The 19,353-nt window shown below is 44.3% G+C and overlaps 1 protein-coding gene across 1 annotated transcript in view; it reads left to right on the top strand.

Annotated features, from left to right (window-relative positions):
• ARHGAP10 (Rho GTPase activating protein 10) overlaps positions 1-19,353 on the top strand; it is a 280,473-nt gene that overhangs the window by 66,322 nt on the left and 194,798 nt on the right. Inside the window, exons 2-3 of the mRNA XM_036240821.1 lie at positions 12,805-12,900; positions 12,979-13,040. Coding sequence (XP_036096714.1) covers positions 12,805-12,900; positions 12,979-13,040 — 158 coding nt within the window. The remainder of the gene's footprint in view (positions 1-12,804; positions 12,901-12,978; positions 13,041-19,353) is intronic.

Genomic DNA, 19,353 nt, shown 5'->3' with positions numbered 1-19,353 from the left:
TAGAACATGCAGTAAAAGATGCTTTCCTGATTGGGGACAATGAGGATTAAATGAAGTAATAGCAAAGTACTTCCTTGGAGCAGTGACCAGCACATAGGAAGTGATAAATATCAGATGGTGGTTGCACACACTTAAATCATTTGGAAGCACAGGATTTGAAAGATTTTCTAGTCATTGATGAGTGTTTAAATTTCTTTATGTTGAACATATAGTTCATTATGTGAGAATGGACTCAGGCCCTGCCTGCTGCAGTTGTTTAGAAGGACTGTTGCTGCCTTTTTAGGGGCTTTTTATAACATTTTGTGTGTGAATGTAGTCAAGTCTTCAGAAATAATCTTGGCCATGAAAGGATGTGTTTGGTCCTTGCTGGCCTTGCACCCGAGTTGTCACTCAGGGCACCTGCCGACCTCACGCTTCACAGGTCCTGTCTGCTCACAGCCCGAGGAGAAAGGACTCCGAGAACCATGTGACTGTCCTTTCCCTGGGCTGGCCGACTGACTGGGGTGGGACACCTGACAGCCACTTCGGTCATGGCCTTCTCGGGGGAAAAATGAGCCAGACCAGTTTGATTCTCTAGAACATTTTATTTTGGGGAGTAAGAAGGGAAAAGCAGTGGGAGCGGAAGTTGAAAGAACGTCATGGACTAATGTAGGGTGATGAGAGGGCCCTGCGCGGCGTGGCGGGGGAGCACCCTCCGAGTCAGCGGCACTTCCAGCAGCGAGACTGGCAGGAAACGGAAAGGCAATGGCAAGACAGACGGGAACACGCAGAGAACCAAGTGGTGTTGATGCAAAGTCAGGAGAAGAGGTCCTAGGGTTGGCTGTAAAGCAAGTTCAAGGTGTTTTCTGGGCTCTTTGCAGTTGTGTTCTCTTTGTTTGTGTTGTTATTCCTTGCATTCAGTAGGCCTAACGTGTACAGGTCATAATAGTACAGTTGACCCTTGAACGTTCGGTTTGAACTGCGCAGCCCAATAAACACGTCCAGTACTGGAAATGTAGTTTCTCTTTCTTGTGATTTTCTTAATAACATTTTCTTTACTTTAGTTTACTTTATTGTAAGAATAAAGTATATAATACATAGAACATACAAAATATGTTGGTAAGGCTTCTGGTTAACAGTTGGCTATTAGTAGTTAAGGTTTTGGGGAGTCAAAAGTTATACGTGAGTTTTCGATTGTGCGGAGGGAGGGGTCGGCGCCCCTAACCACCTTGTTGTTCATGGATCCACTGTCCTAATTCCTATCTAAAGGATTCCCTCATTGTGTTCCTAGTGCATTGACCGTCTCCTCTATAGTTTCTAGTGGCTTAAAGCAAACTCACTTTTTAGGATCCTGTTCAAGCCCCCATTCCATGTTCTCTTTTCTTGCTGACTTTAGTGTTTGTTTTGAGGTGTCTTCCATGAACTCTGTGGAGCTTCTCATCTGGACCCCTCGGTTCCTATGTGGTCTGTGACGGTGGTCTTGTGGATGGAGGTCATGAACTCCGCGGGGCAGCAGTCGGCCTCTTCGGACTTTGTAATGCATGCTGAGCTGTGCTGCCGAGTGGTGGAAGCGGCTTGGGTCATTTCCGGTGTCATTTCTCTTAACTCTGTGATCCTGGTTTAACTTGGGGCACAGAAGGGGAGGCTTTAGTTATTCTTTCCAGTGAGTCATGTTTTGCTTTTTTATTTATTTATTTATATTTTTAATTAATTAATTTTTGTTACAGATGTTTATCCTTTTCCCCCCTCTGATTTCCCCCTCCCTCTCCCTCCCCGCCCTGTCCCCAGCTTTGTTGTCCATGTCCATTGTTCATGCATACATGCATATAAGTTCTGTGGTTTATCTCTCCCCCACCACCCCCTCTTCTGGGGATTGTCTGTCTGTACGACACTTCCACATCTCTGGGAACACCCCATTCCTCAGACTGTTATGTTCATTATATTCCACAAATAAGTGAGATCACATGATACTTGTCTTTCTCTGTTTGGCTTGTTTCGCTTAGGATAATACTTTCCAGGTCCCTCCATGTCATCTCAAAGGATAAGAGATCTTTCTTTCTTACAGCTGCGTAGTACTCCATTGTGTATATGTACCACAGCTTTTTTATTCATTCGTCAACTGATGGACACTTGGGCTGTTTCCAGATCTTAGCTACTGTAAATAGTGTTGCTATGAACATGTTCATGCTATGAATATATATTCTTTCTGATTGGTGTTCAGGCTTCTTAGGGTATATTCCTAGAAGTGGGATCACTGGGTCAAATGGCAGTTCAATTTTTAATTTTTTGAGGTAACACCATATTGTTTTCCATAGTGGCTGCACCAGTCTGCATTCCCACCAGCAGTGTACTAGAGTCCCCTTTTCTCCACACCCTCGCCAACACTTGTTGTTTGATGATTTGTTGATGGCGGCCATTCTGACAGGTGTGAGGAGATACCTCATTGTTGTTTTAATTTGCATCTCTCCTACGATTAGTGATGTTGAGCATTTCTTCATATGTCTCTTAGCCATTTTTATGTCCTGTTTGGAGAGGTGTCTGTTTAGTTCCTCTGCCTATTTTTTAATTGGGTTCTTAGTCTTCCTTTTGTTGAGTTGTATGAGCACTCTCTATATATTTTACTTTTTAAAAAAATTTAGTCTTAAAGAGAATAAATATTGGAGCATGTAAGAGAAATGGGGTAGTTTATACAGTAGCTCTTGCTTTCGCTGGACAACTGAGTTTCTCATTATGTCAACAGTGGAAAAGCTCATGTGTATTAAGCCAGAATAACACCTGATGTCTAAAATCCCTACTAATATTTATTTTGGGCCTTGAGCATGTACTGTGGTTAGCAAGGAAGCTTGTTTGGACATTATCTCTCTATGTGGTGGTATTTTTCTTTTTCTCTTCCCTTTCTTGAAGACATTTTGGAAACCACTTTGTTTTCCAAGTTACTACATTAAATAGCAAAATGTGTGAATAATATTAGGTTTTGTCATTGAGCTTAAATCCCTGGTCTGCAAAGACAATAAAAAAAAGAATAGAAAAGTAAACAGTCATATACCCTTTCTAGATTCACCAGTTGTTCAACGTTTTGCTACATTGAAATCGTTTTTTTCTCCCTGTATGTACATTTTCCATGTGTCTGTGTCTCTGGCCAGCCTGTAGGGCTGTTCTTGGTTCAGTTGCCTATCCCAGTCATTCAGCCCTACTGAACTTTGGGTAGGGCTTTGTGCTACAAAACCTGTAGGAAGTGGGGACTCTGGGTCAAGCAGTTTGCTCGAGAAGGGAAGGCGAGAGGTCACATGTTAGACATGATACTCTTACTATTTTCAGTTTATAGGTGGGAATTTCAGTACATAACTTGTGTGTTTTGCCCAAAGCCATACGCCTGGGGTATGGCAGAGCCAGTATTGGAACTGGGTCTGTAGGGTAATAGAGCCTTTGTCCTTGTTACAAACACTGTCTCTGGTTTTAGTGTCCCTTTGATTTCTCATTTGTATAGTTAGATTCTTAGGTGTGTCTCTAAGATTTGTTCCCTGCTATAGTTCTTTAATTGAGGCCAGGACTTAACATCCAAATGCCCCAGGGGTCAGGAAGCTATTTTAAATGAGGCCAATGACAACAGGAAATAGTGGGACCAATGGTAATGAGAGGGTTCGAGAGATTGAAATTAAACTTTTAAAAACTGGGATGGCTAAATAAATAAGTCTATGTGACCACCAGTTTTTGACACTTAGATTTAGGCATTTCCTTGCACATGTAAAACCATCCTGATGTTTAGCCTGCAGTCTTGTCATTGTAGCCTCTCAGCTGTTCTCGTTTTCTGTGAAGTGTAATTAGAGAAGGTGCAGTTCCGGAGTGTGTTGGCCTGGACATACTTTTTTATACATAGGCACTCCCCCCTAACCCCAAACATGCGTGTGTGTACCCCACACTGTGTCCTGTGCAGTCGTTCTCTGGGACATGTTGTCCAACTGCTGGATCAAGTATTCCTCACTTCCAGGTACACCTGTTACTGTCCTCATGTGCCTCCCAGGGTTATGGTAAAACTAGGATTCTATGCCAAACCCTGGATTCTAGTTAGAGCTCTCCTTGAACTGGATGTGTGACATTGAGCTGGCTGTCCAGCTGTGCTTTCCTAGCTCAGCTGTAAAGTGAAGGTGAGAGACGGTCAGGTTGGGTTCTGCAGGCTGCAGTCTCAGTGGGGACCACTCTGCGAGACAGGGGCCAGCTGAGCAGAGTTCTTCATCCTACCCTACCTGAGCAGTCTGATGGTGTCTTGGTTCTACTACTTACTAGTTGAATGACCTTGGGCATGTTGCTTAACCTATGTGTATAGTTTCCTGCTCTGTAAAGTGGGCATAATAAAAGGTTTATTATGCCTTTAAGAGTTGTGATAGCTAAGTGAATCAATAAATGTAAATATACCTGACATTATAAGGTATGGTGTGTAGAATAATGGCCCTCCAGAGATGTCCCTTTCTAATCCCCTGAACCTGTGAATATATTTTACATGGCAAAAGAGACTTTGCTGTCGGGGTTAAATTAAGGACCTTGAGATGCTGAGGTTGTCCAGGATCATCGAGCTGGGCCCATTGTAATGACAGTGGTCCTTAAAGGAGTCAGAGAAAGAGATGTGATGACAGAAGCAGAGGTCAGAGGGATGTGACTGGTAGCTGCAGGCTGTGGGCCAAGGAATTTGGGCATTCTTCAGAAGCTGGAAAAGGCAAGGAAATGGATTCTCCCCTGGAGCCTCCAGAAGGAACACAACCCCGTGAGACCCAGCGTGCACTTCCGAGCTCCAGAACTATAAGATAATACATGTGTGTTCTGTTAGTCTCCAAGTTTATGGGAATTAGTTACAGCAGCCATAGCAAACGAATACATGTGTTCTCACTGTGAATAAGACTCTCTCGGAACAAAGGGATCGGTGGCCAAAGACAATGTGAAAACCAGTGGCCAGGGGATCGCCAGCAGGCCCTTCTCATCTGCCAGCCTGTGTGGCAGATTCTCCTGTACACAGACCTAGCCTTTGCTGTGTACAGTGTGTTCGAGGTCTGCATGGGGAGGAGTGAAGGTTGGATGGTGTTCTCCGTGGGGACCTGCCTGTAGGGTTCTCTGCAGTGCCCAGATCACTCCCTTCTGGAGGCTTCCTTCTACTTAATAAGCTGTTTTGGTAAGTGGGATCTGGATTATGTGCCATGATGGGCCTGGGGCCCCCACTCCATGGGTTTATGCATTTGTTTGGGGCATATGGAACTTTGTGGACTCGGCTTATTTTCCTTTTGCCCCATAAATTAATCAATTCAAGTTATTCTAGTGACATTAGACCATGTTTATTCTGTGATTAAGAAGAACTCACTACACAGATATGTGGGTTGGGCTGGATTTGGAGAGTTAGGACCAGGAAGGCCTTCACGGAACAGTTCCAGAAACTGTGAGCTGCTCTTAGAACAGCCTGTGATTTGCCCTTCAGGCCTTGACTAGCCCAGCAATGCATTTTGGGCTTGTTTGCACAGCTTTTAAAATCTACAGAGTGAGTTATTTACTTTCCTTTTTTATACATACAGCGAGGCCATAATGCTGTCCTTGTGTGAGGTACAGCTGCCGGGTTTGTAAATCTGGAAAACATGAAGCCAAATGCGAGCCAGCCTGCAGTCAAGAGGAATTTTGTTTCCCTTCCAAGTCACTTGGATTAACATCAGCATTATTTCCTTGGCACGAACCTGGCACGGAGGATATTAAATTCTTAGAGTCCGTACCCTGCTTTCTCTCAGTCAAACATGGAAGAATCCTGGTGCATGTTTCGATGTGCAGAACGGGAGGCAGGGGTTCCTTGGCAGAGCTTTGGCATAGTTGATAATCTAGTTATTTTGGTCTGTACATGCACAGGAATGTGAGCCTCTAGGTGCAATTTGCCTGTTTGAAAAAAGCTTCTAGAATCCAGTATGGTTTTTGAGTAGTTCTATTTAATTTAATTTAATTTAAATTTTATCTATCTAATTAACTTAAAGAATAGTGTATTGATTTTTAGAGAGAGAAAGGGAGAGGGAGGGAGATAAACAACAGTGTGAGAGCAAAACATCTATTGGCTGCCTCCTGCACGCCCCCTACTGGGGATCGAGCTCAATACCTGGGCATGTGTTGACGGGGAATTGAACCAGCAATCTCCTGAGCCACAACCAACTGAGCCACACTGGCCGGGACAAGAATCCTATATTTTAAATTTAATGAGTGAGAAAGGCTTGTTTATTTACTGTTTCATTTCTCCTGTTCAAGCCCAAAATGAAAGAACCTGCCACATTTTCTCAAGTATCCCCATTAGTGCTTTGGTTGATGGGGTGGGAAGTTGCAGGAGATGACAACCTCATTACCCAGGCCAGGTTGGGAACCTCAGGGGCTGTAATACACACCCAGGGAGCTGCCTAGGAGGTCAGTGTGAGTAGAGCAACCTGAGTGGAGAAATATCCCATTCTCCCCCAAGTGCCTCTATGTACCTGATAGTTTCTGGTCTTCACTGGAAGCTGGTAGGTGGCTGTGCTCTGAGAAATAATTTTCGTGTGTAAAATCATCAAGGTGAGCAGCGGCAGTTTGGCCAGTGTCTGGAGGTTCCCCAACTTTGGATTAAAGCTGTGCTTGGGTCTTTCCATGTGGTGTCCTCCATCGCAAACTCAGCAGGTCTCCACTATAACTCCTCGTCTCTCAGACTGCTCCTAACTGTGGGAAAGCCTTGCTTGTGTTTTTTCCTCCCATTTGTCTACCGATTGAGGACCTAAAATTTCCAGTGTAGGAGACTCGGAAGTGGCAAGTTCATTTGAAGGGTGCAAATCATATTAAATCTTTCAGGTTAGCTGTGTTTTGGGGGCACACTTGGGCTTGGCCGTGTCCATCACTGGCGACATGTCAGCCTTGAAGCTGTTTCAGCACCGCAGGGTAACTTCAGAGTTCTTAGTAGACGGAAGGCCCACGCAAATGATTTCCCATTTGGTTCGAATTCTGCATTTGAGCCATTCAGATAACTAGTTGAGATCTGGGCAAAGGACTTGGGAAAAATGTTAAATGCCTTGAAAGAAAGTTGGAACGATATAGTAGAAAGGACATTTGTGGAAGCTCGAGAAAACAAGGAGTCAATGCTTTGCCCCCATGACTTACCAGCGGTCTATAGAAGTCTGTGACCTTGATCGAGTCACCAGTCTATCTCTGAACCTACTTAAGATAAGGTACCACCAACATCCACTCTACAGGCTGATTACAAAGAGTAAATGACAATATTTAAGTCAATTAGCACAGAGTAAGCACTTTATGAAGGTAATTCGTCCAGTGGGCCCCCTCACCGTCTTTCCCTGGCCTCTGTAATGGGTGAATTAAGACTGGTTGAGTTTAATGTGCAACGATGCTGGAAAGAAAACAACGTTATCTTTTGTACAAAACATCTTTGTGCTTATTTCATAGGCTCTACTATCTTTGGTAAAATCTTATGATTTCACATTATGTTTAGAAAGGTAGAAGATATCTATAAAAGTATAAGTTGCATGCAAGAAGAAATAAATTTAAAATTTGCTAAGTAATGGAAAGGTGATACATTTGTGATTATTAAAAGGAATGGAGTTTGGTATGGTCAACTTTTTAAACAATAGACATTTTATACAATGAGCTCTGATAACACTTGAAGGAAGTCAACAAAAAGGAAAAGGGAGGGAGGAGAATGGTTGTATTGGAAAATAAGCTCATGTGACTATAGTAATGCAGAGATTAGACAGACGCATGCTATTTACATAGAAGAAATGTTATCGTAGCTGTGCAAATGAACAAGAATTTAATCTATTATAAACATTTCAACTAACACACTTAGGAATTATGAAGTAAATGTTGGAAAACTGATGTATTTAAGTTTTAACTTTCTAGAGAACATCCTATCCTGATCATATGAAACATGATCTTTAAAGTATCCTGACTTGGTATTTTGAATAAAATACTCAAGGGAAACAGCTCCAGAGGGAAAATATAATTTATACCAGCACTGATGATATATATATATATATATTTTTTTTTTCTTTTTTACTAGTAACATAAAAATTCATATAATATGTATAAATAAATACAAACATATACATACACACACATATATAAACATAAATGGAACCAGCTTCATGCCCCTGTTGAGAACTGATAAAGCAAACATTAGCAAAATAATACAGTTATTAAAAATGAAAATAAGCTCACACATATTTGGAAATAGGTGCCTGACATAAAATAGAAATCCTGTTGTGGTCGTGTTTTAGGGACACAGGGAAGCAGAAGACTGTCAGTTGCTGCCTCAGGGACATGATCTTCTAGAGTGGGAAAATAGATAACCATGAGTAAATATTGGCTAAATAAGGTAATTTTAGGTAATATGCACTGTGAAGAAAATAAAATGGGGAAGGAATAGAGACTTAGGGCAGAAGGGTGACATTATTTTTTTATTTTTTTTAATCCTCACCTTAGGATATTTTTCTATTTATCTTCAAATAGAGTGGGAAGGAGGGAGGGAGGGAGAGAGAAGGAGAGAGAGAGAGAAGCATTGACGTGAGAGGAACACATCAACTGGTTGCCTCCTGCACAACCCCAGCCAGGGCCTGGTACGAACTACAGGTGAAGTACGTGCCCTTGACCTGAATCAAACCCTCGAGTCTTTGGTCTGTGGGCTGACGCTCTAACCACTGAACCAAACTGGCCAGGGTGTGTGACATTATTTTAGAGAGGATGGTGAGAGGAGGGGGATTCTTAGCTGAGCCATCGACTTGACAAGGACCCGCCCAGGTGACGGTGGGGAAGGAGCATTTCAGGTGGAGGGAGCCCCATGTTTAAGGACTCTCAGCCTGGAATGAGTTCTGCATGTGTGTGAACCAAGAACAGGCCATTGTCTCTAGATCTGAGAGAATAACTGTATGTTGGTCTAGATCACAAGAGAAACTAAGTTATTTCCAAATGGCCTAAATAGCTGGGCTCTACTTTTTTATGGTTTTAAAAATTTTATATTGTGATTGTGAAAATAATGGCAAGAATACAGAAGTATACTAAACAAATGTACATTTTAAAGAAGAATGATAAAGCAAATATCCACAGAACCACCACCAGTTATGAGCTAAAATATTGTAATCCCCTTGTAGCTCTCTGATTGCATTGCTCTTCCTGGCTCAGTGTTTAACATTGTGTGCCTTTCGAGATAACAATTCACTTGCTGTTCTGTGATTTAGTGCCCTGTATTTGCAACCCAAATAATATAGTCTGGTGCAGCTTGTTTTGAATTTTATATAAAAGAACCATAGTATATGTATTCTTTTGTGACTTGCTTCTTTTCTCCAAATTGAGATTCCTTTGTGTTGATCTGTGAGTTTTTAGTTAGTTTTTACTCTACTGTATATGGACATACTGTAATTTAGTCATTTGTCCTGTTGATCGGTATTTGTTTCTTCCAGTGTTTGGCTGTTCTTGTGATCAGGTCTGGATTTTCTAGTCTACAAATTGTGCACGTGCAAGGATTTATCTTGGGAATTTACCTAGGAGAACAGTTTCTGGGTTGTAGGCTGTCACCAAATTTACTAAACAATGCCAAACCTCTTAAGTATCATACCAGTTTTTACTCTCACGAGCAATGTGTGAAGCTCATATACAGGATTATACTAGTCCTTGAGGTTGCCAGACTTAGTAATTTTTGCCAGTCTGATGGGTGTGTCGAGGTTCTACTTTTCTGTTGTTGTTAATCTTTACTTGAGGATATTTTTCTGTTGATCTTTTAGATAGAATGGAAGGGAGGGAGAGAAGGAGAGAGAGAGAGAGAAACATTGATGTGAGAGAGACATATCTATTGGTTGCCTTCTGCATGACCCCGACCAGGGTCAGGGACAAACCTGCAACCCAGGTACATGTCCTTGATTGGGAATTGAATCCAAGACCCTTTGGTCTGTGGGCCGACACTCTAACTGATGCTTTGACCACTGAGCAAAACTGGCCAGGGCGAGGTTTTAGTTTTCACTTTTATTCTCACTAATGAGTTTGGGCATCTTATCATATGGTTATTGGCCATTTGGATTTCCTTCACTTGTGTTTCTGAAGGGCTGATTCAAGTGTTTTTCCCAATATTTTCTTGGAGTTCTGTGTTACCTCCTTGTATAGTAATTATTTATACCTTCTCTGTGTGTGATCTTCCCTTTAACATGTCTTTAAATATTTAAAACTTTAACAGAGTCAAATTTTATTATTCTCTCTATATTAATTGTCCTTTGCTTTGTGACACATCACCCCCAAAGCTAGTGGTTTAAGCAGCAGCCCTTTACTTAATTCAGCTGGGACGCAGCTCACTGGGAAGTACGGTCTTATCTTGATGGCCTCCTGCTGTGCAGGGAAGCTCTGCTTCTGCGGGTTGGCCGTCTGATGGATGGGGCAATAACGGGTGACTGACCCACCGGTCTCCATCAGCCAGCAGGTGGGCCTGGACTTGCTCCCGTGGAGTCGGGCAGAGGTGTGCACAGCTTCCAGAGGTGGAGGCTCAGAATTCGCACTGTCACGGTCACCACCTGTTGGCCACGAGCCCTGCCCAGGTTCAGGGGGTTGGAAAGTAAACTCCGCCTTTTGCCTGGGGAGCTGCAGAGTCACCTTGAAAAGAGAAGCACCCACAGGGAGGGGCAGGAGTTGTGACCGTGTTTGCCATCCACCACATTTCACCTTATGGTGTGCTTTTCTCCCAGACTTCCAGAGTAAGAAAGTACAATCCTGTAGCACCTTCTAAAAGTTTTAAGATTTTGCCTTTCACTTTGAGGTCTTTCAGTGTTTCTTTCTTTTTTTAAAAAATGTCATTTTAAAGAGAAAAATAATTGAGAACAATAAGATAGACAGGAATTAGAGGAAGAATGAAGTTTTGTAAACCACGGCAGTGGGGATGTTGACAGTGAGGGAGGCCACGCGTGGGGCTGCAGGTCTGTGGAAAATCTGTACCTTCTGCCCAGTTTCACTGGGAACCTATGTACTAACAAGCATAGTCTACTAGGAAAAAACAAATCAAAACAAAACAGACTATGATGGCCACCGAAAGAGCTGGTGAGCATTACTAGAAGTGTCAGAGGTGCTGGAGAAAGCAACTTGAGGGCAGTGGGGTGCTGTCGTACATAATTTGGGGATAAGGAGTTGGTCAAAAAAACATCAAGTAGAGTCTGGCTGGTGTGGTTGAGCGTCGACCCATGCACCAAGAGGTCACCAGTTTTATTCCCGGTAAGGACACATGCCCAGGTTGTGGGCCAAATCCCCAGTGCGGGACATGCAGGAGGCGGCCAATCAATGTTCTCTCTCATTGATGTTCCTATCTCTCTCTCCCTCTCACTTCTTCTCTCTCTAAAATCAATAAAGGAGAAAAAAATCAAGTAGCATTTTGTAGTGTAAAAATAAGAATCTGGCCTTCATTCCTCGTTTGTTAGCTATAATAAAGTGAAGACAATGAGAAAGAACAATTCTTTTTATTATCCTACTGTCGTATTAAAAACAGCCCTCCGTGTTTAATAGTGTTCGCTTCACTTTATTGTCCATGTTTATTTTTTGCAAGAGTTTTCCAATCAGCAGTTATGGATTACATTTCATTTTTTTCAACTTTTCAATTTGCCGGACCCAAAATTTTATTTGAACATGGTCTCTCAGTACTCATTGTCCTAAGACTAGAACCATAAGGAGTGAAGGAGTCAGTGATCAGTTTCTTAAGAAAGTGCTTTAGACCAGAGTAATTGTACCCCGGCTTTTGGACAAATAGCCCTGGAGTAGAATCAAGCCTTTGCTGTTGTAGTAGCTGTGCAACTTTGTGTGAATTACTTAACATCTCTGAGCTTTAACTCTCCATTGTAAAATGGAGTTAATCTTTATGTTTCTTATCTTTTAAGAGCATTGAATGAGATAGAAAGAGTATTACCTAGCATGGCACGTGGCCCATAAAATAAATATTAGCCTAGATTAGAAGTAGGTTTCCCACTATTTCCTGTTAAGCTCTAATTTAAAAAGATGAGGCCCTCCAGAGGTCTTTTGCAGAATTAATTCTTTCTAACATTTAAGCTTGCTTGGCCTTAGTTACCTCCTTGGTGCTGTTTTCTGTGAAAACTCTTTCAATATCTTCTGAGTTCTCTGACTGGAGTTTGACAGTCAGTTAAGGGCATCTGGTTGGCTGATGGCAAGCTTTTGAGCGTGTGTGCGCGGGTGCATATTTTTCAGTTGTAGTTTACATTCAGTATTATTTTGAATTAGTTCAGGTACACAGCGTAGTGGTGAGGCGGTTATGTACCCTACAGAGTGTTCCCCCAATATTTCCAGGACCGGCTGGCAGCACATAGTGACTGTCATGTTATCGACTGGATTTATTCTGAACTTCACATCCCTGTGACTGTTTTGTAGTTACCAGTCTTTACTTGAGACACTTCTATTTGAAACCTTGGTGGCAGCTGGACCTCATGGAGCCCTGAGAAATACTGTCAGGAGTGTGTGTTCATAGTTGGAACTTGTGAATCAGGCAGGCTGTGGCCCGAGGAGGCAGAGAAAGGGAACATGTTTTAGGGAGCCAGGGAAGCAGGCAGGTCTCTGAGGGAGGAGAGTCTGGGGCAGGGATAAGCATTTCTCCGGCACCTGCTCTCTGCCGGGATACAGTAGAAGACAGAAGCCACCCAGAGGCCTGCACCCGGGATGAGGGCCCCTTGGCAGAGTTGGGCTGTGCCTCTTCACCGGCTGAGTGGAGGAGAGCTCCCCGCTCTGTAGACCTTGGAAGGAATCGAGGTCTCCCGAGCCTCGACTCGAGGACCCACGTCATGATTGAGTCTTTCTCCCCAGGTCTCTCGGCCGCCCAGCGGAAGTTTGCCCACTCACTCCGGGACTTCAAGTTCGAGTTCATCGGCGACGCGGAGACCGACGACGAGCGCTGCATAGGTGCGTGTCCGTGGAGGGAGGCCTGGGGTCGCTCTCCTTGGCTTTGCCCGCCAAGTAATTGCTCCTTCCTCTTGACAGATGCCTCCTTGCGTGAATTTTCTAATTTTCTGAAGAACCTGGAAGAACAGAGAGAGATCATGGTGAGTTGTGGGACGTCAGTCAGTCCACCCTGGAGCAGGGAGCCTGGGCGTGGAGGGCTGTGGATCTGGGGAGCTGGGATGCTGTCTCCGTTGGGGAGGTGGGGGAGGTGGGGGAGAGCCCTGGGGGAGGTTTCAGGGGCCCCGTTTCCAGTTCCTCAGGGTGCTGGCTGTGGCGACATCTTAGACGAGTTGCTGGACCCGTAGACCTGTTTTTCGTCTGCAAAATAGTGGGCTGGACCATATCAGTTTCATCTAGGTGGTTGTAAGTGGTGGAGAACTTTCATCTAAATTGAGTCTCAGGCAGAACCTTCATGTATCAAAAGCAGGAAAGTTTATGCGGAGGCCCAGGGGCGGCAGGGCGATGGTAGAGTTAACTGTGGATTTCCAGGCTGTGTGGGGAGGGAGAGGCCTCGGGCCTGGAAGTCTTTAAAATCCCACTTGGCCTTGAGCTTCATGATCCCAACACTGGTGATAATAGCTACACGTCATTGGGTGCCCTCCAGCGCGTGATGCTATCTGAGAGCATTGAGTCGGTGATCTTACTGACGCTCAGCAATATGTTTTGAGTGTATTGGATAATACTTACTTGCATTTCCCTCCAGTTGACAGATGTTCATTCGTGCCACAAAGATTCACAGTAGAATTGGCCCTGGGTTATGGCACACTGTCCTCACCCGTTTGTTTCAGGCTTTAACAAAGGACAAACTCATTTTTTCTTCTGTACTGCCTAGAATAATGGTAAATGTTGGTATATGAGTATGTTCAGTTGTATGTGGTGGTAGTAGTAATGTTGAACATGAGAGCTCAGGCAGTTAACTCTGTGCCCAGTACTGGCCCTGGCAGTTCACCGAATATGAAATCCTTTAATTCTCACATCAACCCTGTGAGACAGACTGTTGTTGCCCCTACTTTACAGGTGAGGAAACTGAGTCACAGTATGACACATGGATCACATGGCAGCTGGGAGGTAGAGCATTCAGCAAACATGTATTGGATCAACCTTGCCTTTTGTCTTTTGTCTTTTGTTCCAGTGACTGACTAGAATCTGAGCACAGAGGCAAACAAAGCCAAGTCTCTGCCCTCAGGGAGTTTTCGTTCTAGAAAGGGGAGGTGATAATAAAAAAATGTATAGTACATTGCAAGGTAGTGATAAGTGCTACAAATTTAATAAGGAAGGGTAAGTAGCCAAGGAGCGGGACGGGGTACTGGGGGGGGGGGGAGGCTTCCACAGAGAACAGTATGGCCATCCAGGGATCAGGAAGAAGGTTCTGGTCAGATGGTGCTAACAGAAGCTCTGAGAACTGTGCTCTCTGTCAGACAGCCTGGCGCTGGGACCACTTTCCAGTTTTTTGATCTTGTCGGTTCATCTCAAGAAACATGAAACAGCCCTGGCTGGTTTGGCTCAGCGGTTAGAGCGTCGGCCCGCAGACCAGAGAGACCCGGGTTTGGCTCCTGCTGGGGGCACGTGCCTCGGTTGCAGTTTGTCCCTGGCCCCGGTTGGGGTTGTGTGGGTGGGAACCAGTCAATGTGTCTCTCTCACATCGATGTTTCTCTCTCTCTTCCTCCCTCTCTCCCTCCTGCTCTATCTGAAGATAAATGGAAAAATGTCCTCGGGTGAGGATAAAAAAAAAAAAAAAGAAACATAAAACAGAAACAGAATCTCAAGACAGACAGAGCATCATTCTGTACACCAAAAAGTTGCGGGTTCGATTACCAGTCAGGACACACACTGAGGTTGCAGCTGGGAGGTAGAGCTGACACATGACCAAACCAGGTGCTCTGAACCACTCGCCTCTGGGCCATGTTTCTAGCTGTCACTGTACTCTCATGGGTAGACTCTGGTGGGGATTTCTTTCTGGTGGAGTTAGAGTAGGGGAAGAATTGGGAGGGGACACTGATTTTATTTTTTCTTTTGTTGTTGTTTTTTTTTTAAGAGAAGAAGGGAGAGAGAGAAACACTTATGGGCTGCTTCCTGCACGCCCCCTACTGGGGATCGAGCCCGCAGCCTGGGCATGTACCCTGACTGGGAATTGAACCAGGACCTCTCAGTCCATGGGACAACCCTCAGTCCACGGAGCCACACTTGCCGGGTGAGGGCACTGATTTTGATTTAAAAGTAATAGGGACATGAGGCCCCTAAAAGCCCCAATATAATTTGCACTGTACCCGAAACTCTGAGATAATTTGTGTATGTTGGAAATACTGTTGAGAGCATGTGAAGGTGCTGTGGTCCGTCCTGTCCAGTGTTTCGGGCACAAACTGATGTCATTCAGCCATCATTCACGTGGTCCTGTAGTCACGGATGTTTCCGCTGGTTAGGCGAGTTTAAATGTGACAGTGGATGAACAGTGCCATGACATCCCGTTCTGCGCGCAGTGGGTGTGTGGGAGGTGGCGAAACTGCGTGTTCCTGGCTTTTGTGAAGAGCCTCGACTTTTGTGTCAGCCCTCTTGGACAGTTAGTTGTGCTTTCCCGGGATCCTGAGCATTCATCAGACAGGTATTGGCTCACCTTTTTTGTTCTGTCTTTTGTTCCAGGGACTGATCAGAATCTGAGCACAGAGGCAAACAAAGCCTAGTCCCTGTCCTCAGGGAGGTGATGTTCTAGAAAGGGGAGGTAATAATAAAAAAACATATAGTCCATTGCCAGGTAGTGATAAGTGCTACACAATTTAGTAAGGAAGGGTAAGTAGCCAGAGAGTGGGCCGGGGTAGCTATGACTCAGAGTGGGGAGGGAAGGCCTTGCACAGAGAGCTGTGTGGGAGATCCAGGTATCGGGAGGAGTTCTGGTCAGATTGGTGCTGAATTTTAGCTCTGCGGAAATACTGTGTGACCACCATATGTCTTTTTTTAAATCCTCACCCAAGTGTATGTTTTTATTTATTTTAGAGAGAGAGGAAGGGGGGATATAGATGTGAGAGAGAAATGTGGGTCAGTTGCATCCCGTATGCACTCCGACCAGGGATTGAACCCGAAACCTAGGGATGTGCCCTGATCGGGTATCAAACCCACAACCTTTTGGTGTACAAGATGACGCTCCAGCCAACTGAGCCATCTGGCCAGGGCACCACCATCCGTCTTGATATTCTGTTTCTGTTTTATGTTTTCCTTGAGATGAACTGAGTGGGTCAGAAGACTGGAATGTGGTCTGAGCTCCAGACTGGCTGATAGACATGGCCTGGTTCTCAGAGCTGTTGCTGGCTGACTTGATTTAATCTTCATGGGGGTTGATGGGCTATCTGTCTTAGGTAGGAGGAAGATGACAGGCTGGGTTTTCAGTGCAGGGTAGATGTAAGAATAGGATATTGTTCGTGTAAGGCCGTGAACCTCAGAGAGGAATGGGACCTTCTGCTGAAACCCTTTTTGGGGGACAGCAACACCCGCTGGATAGCAGGGAACTATCCGGAGCCAGAAAGCAGTGGGGGCAGCCATGACCAACCATAGAATCAACAGGACATCTGGTCATCTAATGATTTTTGAAAAACTTTTTAGTTTGGAAAATTTTGAGCATGTACAAAAATAGAGACAAAACTCTAAGCTACATATACTCATCACCCAACTTCAGTAACCACTGCCCCACAACCAAGCTGGTTTCTCCTATACCCCTTACCAACCGCCTCCCCCACCCCATTATTTTGAACAAAAGCCCAGCGTCATCCGTAAATACTCTAGTACAGTCGTCCCTCGCCACTTCGCGCTTCAACTTCCGCGGCTTCACTCTGTTGCAGTTTTTTCAAATATATTCATTAAAAAGTGGATCGAGACAGTGAAAATGATACAGCATGCGCTCGGTTGTCTGAGTTAATTATACACCCCTGTATTGCAATTAAAATGAAAAGTACTGTACGTGTGGACTGCAGGCCTGTGTACTCGAGCACCCAGGGATCCTTCAACGCCAGATGCAACCGCTGGAGTCTGAGCGGACTAACCGCAATAAATGAGGGACAACTGTACATAGCTCTTAAAGATAACTCTTTCGAACCACAGTATCCTTGTCACACCTAAAAACAAATAACAGTTCCTTGATATTACAAAGAATTAGGTTGTATTCACATTTTTCTTATATTCATTCACATTTTGTCGGTCCTTCCTCCCACCCCCAGTAACAGTTGGTTTGTTTGAATCTGGATCCAAATGCAATACATTTGATTGATAAGTTTCTAATTCTCTTTTAATCTGTGGGTCCCCCCCCCCCGCCCTTAACAAGAATTCCTGGTGCTTTTCTGTTAGCTTTAGAAGATCTTTATGACACTACTTTCTGAGTGAACAGTTATACTGATGAAGTAAATAAAAGTTAAAAAGTTTGGCATTTAACCCTTATTGATGTTATTACTGAGTTTCTATCTAATCTTGATAGTCAGTGATCACTTTTTTTTTTTAAAGCATGTAAATTGTATGGAGTCATTATGACTACCTTTGTTCCTTTAAATACCTTTGAATACTTATGAAAAAAATCTTCTGTGCTTTACTGGATACCAGCTTTAAACTTTTGAATAAGAAAAGGTACGTCTCTCAAGAAGTGTCCAGTGTGGTTCTGGAGACTAACTTGTAAAAAGGGACTAAAATACATCATGTTGAGGGCGGTCACAGAGATGAGAGTGTAGCTGTGTGGAGGGGGGCAGCCTCCCCCTGCTGCTCAGGAAACACTGAGCCGGAGTTTAGGGGACGGAGATGCCCAGGAGGGCCTTTGTGTACTTGCACACGCTCATGCTTCCCCAACGCAGGGGCAAGGAGGTGAGGGCGGTCTTGAGACAGTTGGATGCCTGTGCATTCTGATAACTTTAAAAAAAAAATCATCATCCACGGATATTTTTCTGTTGATTTTTTCCCGTGAGAGGGAGGGAGGGAGGGAGAGAGGCAGAGAGAGAGAGAGAGAGAGAGACAAGAGAGAGAGAGAGAGAAAGCATCGAGATGAGAGAGGCACATTGATTGGTTGCCTCCTGTGCAACCCTGACCAGGGCCGGAGATCGAGCTGCAACCCAGGTGCAGTGCCCTTGACCAGAATTGAACCCGAGACTCTTTCGTCCAAGGGCCGATGCTCTAACCACTGAGCCAAACTGGCCAGGGTGCATGCTGAGACCTTTTAAAAACTCTTTATTTAACTTCAGATAGTACAAGTCACACACTAAGAAAGGGATGTGAAACAACAACTCTAAATCGAGGTAGAAATATTCTAAAATTGGCTCCAAGAATTTAGCAAAATCTTCGTGGTCACTTAATCTCTAAAAGCAGTCAGTATTTTCTGGAAGTCCTACATTAAAAGATGGCGCGGTATAATAATTGTATATTCGTAATTAGGACTGAATCATGAAAATGTTGAAAAAAATGACATAATCCTTATTTTAGAAGGCAAAGACCAATGCCAAATATTTTTGAAAAAGTTTTCCAATTTCCTACATAAATGACAAAATAGAATTTTGAGCTTTGAAGGATAAAGTCATCTGGAAACTCAGTGATCCAAGAGCAAAGTTTTCCTTGTTGGTTTTGAGCCACAAGGTATACATATCTTCACCTGCCTCATCTTTGTCCTGAGCAGGATATGTGCACACGTGCACAGACACACACACACACACACACACATACACATACACAATATTCCAGCAAATACTGTTGAGTGCCTACTTCTTGCCAAGCATGGTTTCTACCCTTGAGTGTCCACTGGCGGGGGTGGGGTGGGGGGTGTCGAAAGCATGACGTTTCAGCCTGCTATGTGATAACAGCGTGGCGGGGGGACTTCAGGGAAGGCGTTGTGGGGACGCCGTTCCTGAGCTGAGCCTACAGGTGACTCTAGAGTTAGCCAGGTAAGGACAGGTACAGGTGAGGCATTTGTTTCCTCCGCGAGGAAAAGGAATTGATTTTGGAAAAGAGGGAGGGGTGCGTTTGTCTGTCTCCCCACTAGTGTCCAGCTCTGTAACTATTTTTTTTTTTATCCTCACCTGAGGACATTTTTCCATTTTTTGTTCAGATAGAGCGGGAGGGAGAGAGAGAAACATCAATGTGAAGGGACACATCGAGTGGCTGCCACCCGCACGACCAACCAGGGCCGGGGACAAACTGCAATCGAGGTACATGCCCTTAGCGGGAACCAAACCCGGGTCTCTCTGGACCGCAGGCCGACGCTCCAACCGCTGAGCCAAACTGGCCAGAGCCAGCTCTGAACTATTAAATGCACTATCAGAGAGGGAAGTGGAAAGAAGGCCTGTCTAGCCCGTCAGGATTTTCCCCAAGTGGACAGAAGTCCGGTTTCTATGAATGGGTGTGCCTTGTCCTTTGAAAAGGCCATTATTGTCTATTTCAGGACAATATTGTTTTCGA

Source organism: Molossus molossus, unplaced genomic scaffold, assembly GCF_014108415.1.
Source record: "Molossus molossus isolate mMolMol1 unplaced genomic scaffold, mMolMol1.p scaffold_m16_p_4, whole genome shotgun sequence".
Classification (NCBI taxonomy): domain Eukaryota; kingdom Metazoa; phylum Chordata; class Mammalia; order Chiroptera; family Molossidae; genus Molossus; species Molossus molossus.
The sequence above is the reverse complement of the archived record's forward strand: the minus strand, read 5'-3'. Positions and strand labels throughout refer to the sequence as shown.